The sequence below is a fragment of the Hipposideros armiger genome, unplaced genomic scaffold, assembly GCF_001890085.2.
Source record: "Hipposideros armiger isolate ML-2016 unplaced genomic scaffold, ASM189008v1 scaffold_584, whole genome shotgun sequence".
NCBI lineage: Eukaryota > Metazoa > Chordata > Mammalia > Chiroptera > Hipposideridae > Hipposideros > Hipposideros armiger.
In genome coordinates this window covers 876,296-882,746 of record NW_017731934.1, presented here as the reverse complement: position 1 = coordinate 882,746, position 6,451 = coordinate 876,296, and the positions used below count along the sequence as shown (strand labels likewise).

Genomic DNA, 6,451 nt, shown 5'->3' with positions numbered 1-6,451 from the left:
AGGCAGAAACAGGAAACAGAGGTTAAGGAACTTGCAGGAGGTCACAAAGCAAAGACAGGAATCAAACTATGCAGTCTTGCTCTGGAGTCTGTGCATCAAACCCCCACGTCACTGCCTCTCAGTCTAAAAGCTGGTAGGCAAAATAAAGAGGCAGAGGTCATCTTAGAGACATTTCTGGGTGGTGGTACTCAGTGGTGTGCCAGGGAGATATGGACCCAACTCAAAGGAAAGGCTGGACACCAACATGAGTGCAAAGTCAGGCTATGCATGGGTAGGTTGGGAGGAAGCACGAGGTGAAGCCATCAGGACCCAGGCAGCTCCTACCACCCTCCCAAAGACAAGGAGGAAGGGAAGGCAAAGCCTGCCCTGGCGGAAAGGTTACACTGCTCTTTCCCTGAGACCAGAGACAATGTTGGACTTACTCAGGGGCCTTACTCTGGTGGCCAGAGTTTATCCTGAAGGGACAAAGGCCACCACCCCGCAGCAACATTCCCTTTCCGTCAGACTTGACAGCTAGAAAGTCCAGGCAGTAACAGAGCAAACACTTTTCCTAGTCCAATCCATTTCAAAGGAGGCAGCTTTGCTTGATGAAGACAGTGTACTCCAAGGCCATTCCAGCACTCAAAGGGATGACTGGGGCCTAGAGGAAGGGTGCTAGGAACAAATCAGAGAGATGGAGAGTGCCAGCAGAGATCTCTCAGCAGTGCTTTTGGGTAATGGCACTGGCCAGTCCAGCATCCTGGCTTTTTTTGTTTCAAGAACCAGGTAGCATCATTATATTCTTATTAAACAAGCATTAGGAAAGCTATCGTTTTCCTTGGCTTATATCTGGCATTCTAGGTGGAATGGCTATGCCCCAAGAGTCCACACTGAACAGAAAACTGGGGAGAGAGATGACTAGGAAAGGCACTTTGGAATTTATTTAACTTGCCTTAAAAAAAAAAAAGCGTTTTCCAGAAAGGGAAAAGAGGCATATGAGAATAAAGACTAAATGTAAAAGACATAAAACTTTGAGAGGTGATGAGGACTTGGAAGCAATAAACAAGAAAACAAACAAAAAGCTAAAAACATAGGCATAGCTAGGAGGAAGGGAAATGGAAGTCAGTGTGCTAATATGTATATATTAATTAATACAAGGTGAGTCCATAAACGTGCTGACCCTTGATGTAGACGTAAAGCGCTCCACTTCCAGAACCTGGGCTTTTATTGGGTAGCCAGAGAGGTACGTCTGTATATTAGGCTCCTTAAATCCTTGAGTCTTATAAATAGCAGAGAAAGGGATGTACACTAAAAAATAAATAAGTAAATAAAGTTATTGCAAGAATACAACGACATTGCAAGAATACATGATATTAGCATAACTTGCCTTTTCCAGGCATCTTTTTGAAGAATCACAACGTGCGACAAGAAAACAGTTAATGAAACAGTCTCAACCCAATGTTATGACATCAGCAAGGAAAATCAATCATTTGCTGGTTATTTCAAATAAGAGCTCTGCCAAGCAACCCTGATAAGCTCCTCCCCTCGCTCAGACCATCAGTTTTACCTTCCTGTAGCTTGAGGTCGTTGGGAGATACATCGCCATCCATCTCCTCTCCCTCAAAGTGGAGCTCCCGCGTGTCCAGGTTTTCTATCAAATTACTCATGTCGGCAGCGATTTTCTGCAGTGCAGAGGTATTTACGCTTGGCTCATTTTTCAGCGACATGTTGGCTTTGGACAGCGTCAAAGCTAAAGGGCTAAGAAAGAAGAAACGGGTGAATATTTTGGTCAAATAAAACCCTATTCCACAATTTGAATCCAGGCTTACATACAACATATGGAAGCAAGTCCACTAGCTATCTGTGAGCCCAGTTATCTCAAACAACTTCTCAATCTATTTTATTGTTTAACTTTTTTTTTTTAGCTGAGCCATCCTGCCACCTGTTGGCAGCTGTTGGCAGCTCAGCTTGGGCCAGGAATCGAACCGATGACCCTGTTGCTCAGCGCTCATACTCTTTTTTTTTTTTTTAAGATTTTTATTGGGGAATTGGGGGGATGGGAACAGTGCTGGGGAATTGGGGAAAGGGGAACAGACAAGTTGCNACAATATTGCCACAGGGATATGAAAGACAGTTCAGGGAATATAACTAATAATGTAAATATTTTGTAGGGTATCAGATGGTCACATGTCTTGTTAGGGAGACCACTTCATGGATGGGGTAGAGGCTTGATCACTGCACCGTACACCTGAAGCTGATGTTGTGTAATATTATATGTCAACTATAATTGACTATATATATATATAGTCACAGGACATGGAGTATAGTGTGGGAGTGGAGTCAAGGGAATTGTATCAGATATGCATGATACGGCAGGGGGTAGAGTGGAGCAGCAGATTGGGGGAGAGGGGTTGTCACTTTGAAGGGTAAAAAGTATAACTATTGCACTGTGTTGTACAGCTGAAACTAATTTTAAGAAAATGTTTATTTCACAATAAAAAATTAATAAATTACTGAAAAAAAACACAAATGGAAAATTATTGTACAATGGTATTAGTACATATTTAAATACAGTAAAACCTTGGACTGTGAGTAACTTGGTTTGCGAGTGTTCCGCGAGATGAGCAAACATTTCTAATAGACTTTAACACAGTAAACAAGTGATGTCTTGCAATACGAGTAGTTTGTTTCCAGAATGAATTATGCTCGCAAACCAAGGTATTACTGTAATTCCTTACTAAAGAAAACAGATTTCAGAGAACACAGCAGGAAGCCTTTTTAGTAACAAGAGCAGTGATATCCTTATTTGTTACATTCTTTCAAAGTTGCACATTCCTGAGTCCTAGGAGGGAAGAAATCCTTCCTATCATCCTTTTCTTGAGATCCCCTGGTTGGAACCAAATTTCTGTTTTCCCTGGAAAAACTCTTCTCCAGGATTATGAAACCATAGAAGCTGCTGCAGTAGGCAGGCCATGGTCAGTCTGGGGCATTTGTGCATAAAGGGTGGACGTCCAGCTGGGTGCATGCCCCAGCCGCCAAAGAATACACTGGCAGGCAGCAAGAAGGCCATGAGTCACCAAAATACTCCAAAGAGTCATGGCACTCTTACTCCCTCTCCGAAATACATAGAGGGCGCCCCTCGGTTTACTGTATATGTGATACCACTCTCTAAACTAGAGACCACTTCATAACTGCGCCTACTCTTAAGTTCTACAGACACCACATACATACCTGCAACCCACAACAATACATTCATACAAACACAGACACAAAATAACCCAGTGCATTCTCAGTTATCTGGACCTTTAGATAATTGAGGGCTAACCTTTTCAAAACACCGCGCTTTCCAGGGCCTCTAAGCCAGCAGGGCTCATTGTTTTCTGATAACTCTCTGCAAAGGCCGCTCCGTCCTGCTTGCTGCGGTGTGCCTCCCAGCTGCTTCTAAGCCCCACCACCTCACATTTCCCAAGAGTTTCTTCTCTCCCTGGCTTTTCCCATGCTTCTCACTTTCACATGAAAAGACAGGCCTTTTATAAGCATCACAAGCCTATCAGGTGGCAATCGCAGTCTGCTCTGTACGACCTTTGGGTATTCAACTCTGCTCAACTGTTTTCATCACTTCCTACTGAATGGTTTCTCTTCAGGGTTTGAAAAGCTTTGGACATTATTCTGGAAGACTGAGAAGAAAAGGAAGTTGATTTCTAGATATCTAGCCTATAGCAAGATTTCAAGTTCACTTAAATCTATTGTTACAGGCATACTAAGTTATATTTGACATTTTTAAAATACCATCAACATAATGTAGATCCTTGCTGTCAAACAATTTTTTGTATTCATTTTATTTATTTTAATGCAAGGAATAATGCTGAAGTGGATACAAGCACTTGTGTTAATAAAATGACCCAAAATTTAGCTGACAATTTATGATTTTGTAAATTACTTCAAAATTTAAATAAGTAACTAGTACTTACTGTTGCATGATAGTTTCTATACATGGGCATTTTCAGTAACTTTGTCAAGTAATCTTCCAGTTGTTTCTGTAATGCAAATATTTTAGGTAAGAGATATTATCACACTTATAGAAAAATTTAAACTGCTAGTGACAATAATGTGATCATTGGTCCATCTTACCTTCTATAAGTTACTCAGTGATTTATTAATATTATCCTTGGACAAGGAATCCTGAATAGCATTAAGGAGTTATTTCCACAGTTCCCTTAAACCACTGTTTAAATCTCTTGATGCTATTTAATTTTCACAATCTCTTGCTGCTATTTAATTTTTACATGCTTAGGTCTTTTATAAACTGCTGACAGGGCCCCAACTACATATTCTTTTCATTTTATATAGTTACTAGCACAGGACTTCCTCAAAGGTGGTTTTAAAGCATTTGTTAATTTTATCAAAAACCTGAATTTCCTCAATTCTAACACTGAATTTACTGGAAGATATACTGCAATTTTTTAAACAGATTTTCAGGGGAAAAAAATCGGGAGGTTAAATAAAAAGAGACTTTCTAGTAAGTTGTCCCTGATTTCGAATATGTTAAAATGGGGGGGGGGAGGGAATGTCAACTATATTGACTGTGATACACGCTAAACCACTAATTGTTAAAGCTGCAGTTTATCATTTTCAACTGTACTTATATACATACACACAGTCACCCAAAACTGTATAATTTTATTTGTTTAGGTGTCTTGGAAACTTTGTATTTCAGATCCCTAAAAAGATTTTAAACAAGATGGCAACTACAAAGGAGAAATCAAGCATCCCTCTCAGAACATAAAAGTTCTGAAATATGACAAAATATATATATATTTTTTTTTGGTTAGCTGAGCCATCCTGCCACCTGTTGTCAGCTCAGTGGCAGCTCTGCTCGGGCCGGGAATTGAACCGCTGTTGCTCAGAGCTTGCACTCTTGAGCGAGCTCTTAACCAACTGAGCCACTTGCCTGGCCCTGACAAAATATTTTTTGAACTGACATTTACTTGTCAATTTTTTAGTAAAAAAAAAAAAAATCATCTTCTGTGCTACATGGCACTGTATCACTGAAGCAGAGCAGGTGGCAGTGTCCCTCCTCCAGAGATTTCTTACTGTCATACAGGTCTATAGCTCTGTCCTACTCTTCTCAGACCCCAACTGCTCTATCTATAGTTGGGGAATGAGATTTCACATATATTTAGGGCAAGCTACAGAAAATTCTGAAGCAAATGTATGGAAATAAATGATTTTAAAAGAGTAGATTTCGAAACCCTCATTGTGAGCTCAATCTTGACTCACAAGTAGCCCAAAGAGATTTCTGCTGGTAGGACAGCTCCTTCATCAAATCACTCTTCATGAAGACACTCTTTCTCTCCTGGAAAAATGCAACCTCCCCAGGGTCACAATGGCCTAGGGAAGAAGCGGCTGCCTATCTAATTCCAGAGAAGCTAAACCAGCCTAGGTGATGGATCAGTGGGTGAGAGAACTTGCAGCCAGGCCCACCTCACCCCTCAGTAGACACCATCTTTCTCTAGTGCCACAAAATTATGTTCAGACCAATAGTGAAAGACTTACCCTTCTACCAAGGGATTGCTCTTCTCTGACCAGGTTTTCAGAGGAACGGGGCAAGCTTGGCATCTCTCGAGGCTCTTCTTTGACATTCTGTCTTCTAAATGTGTGTCTAAAACATGCACACATGCACGCGCGCACACAAACACACACACACACACACACACACACACAATGCAAACATTAGAATATTCTTTGAGCCATGACTCTCTTAATATCTTTCATGATATGGCTTATTGTTAGAAGAGCCTATTTAATAGAAAATGTCCACCAACAATGGACTAGTTAAGCCACGATATGAATAAAATACTCTTTCCACCTAACTTGGAGACTGGGATAACTTTGTAATTAATTCTGAAACAGTTACCTTTTGGTAGGAAGGGGGATTCGAATAAAGGCTTTGTATGTGAGGAGCTCTCTGTGAAATTCTTGAAAGTGCTTGAATTTCCTTTTAACTTGCCATTTAAATTCCCCATGTGTTAATTCAATAGTGTAAAGATTGATACTTCGAACCTACAGTGATAAATAAAAATAGTTGGCATTTTAAATAACAACAAAGATCCCAAAATCTCTCAATGAACAATAGCTAAGTAATAAACAACATGAACTTACCCTTAAATCTGGCCTACTTATTTTGTGAAAGTACTTAAATAAAATGTTTTCAAAAACAACTGATTACAGAATAATACTCTCTTAAATGTTCACCTTATAAGATACATAAGAGAAACTCAGAATCACAACAAATGTAGATGCCTGACCACTGCACTGTACACCTGAAGCTGAAGCGGAATAATATTGAATGTCAACTATAATTTAATATATATATATATATATATATATATATAGTCATGGAATATGGAGTATAGCATAGGGAATAGGGTCAATGAAATTATAATAGATAATATATACGATGTCAGAGGGG

At 39.9% G+C, this 6,451-nt stretch overlaps 1 protein-coding gene across 1 annotated transcript in view; it reads right to left on the bottom strand.

Moving 5' to 3' along the window:
• PLD1 (phospholipase D1) overlaps nucleotides 1-6,451 on the bottom strand; it is a 149,757-nt gene that overhangs the window by 119,865 nt on the left and 23,441 nt on the right. Inside the window, exons 2-4 of the mRNA XM_019624322.1 lie at nucleotides 5,897-6,042; nucleotides 5,536-5,641; nucleotides 3,951-4,016 (exon numbers count right to left, since the gene is read on the bottom strand). Of these exons, the coding sequence (XP_019479867.1) occupies nucleotides 3,951-4,016; nucleotides 5,536-5,641; nucleotides 5,897-6,042 (318 nt within the window). The remainder of the gene's footprint in view (nucleotides 1-3,950; nucleotides 4,017-5,535; nucleotides 5,642-5,896; nucleotides 6,043-6,451) is intronic.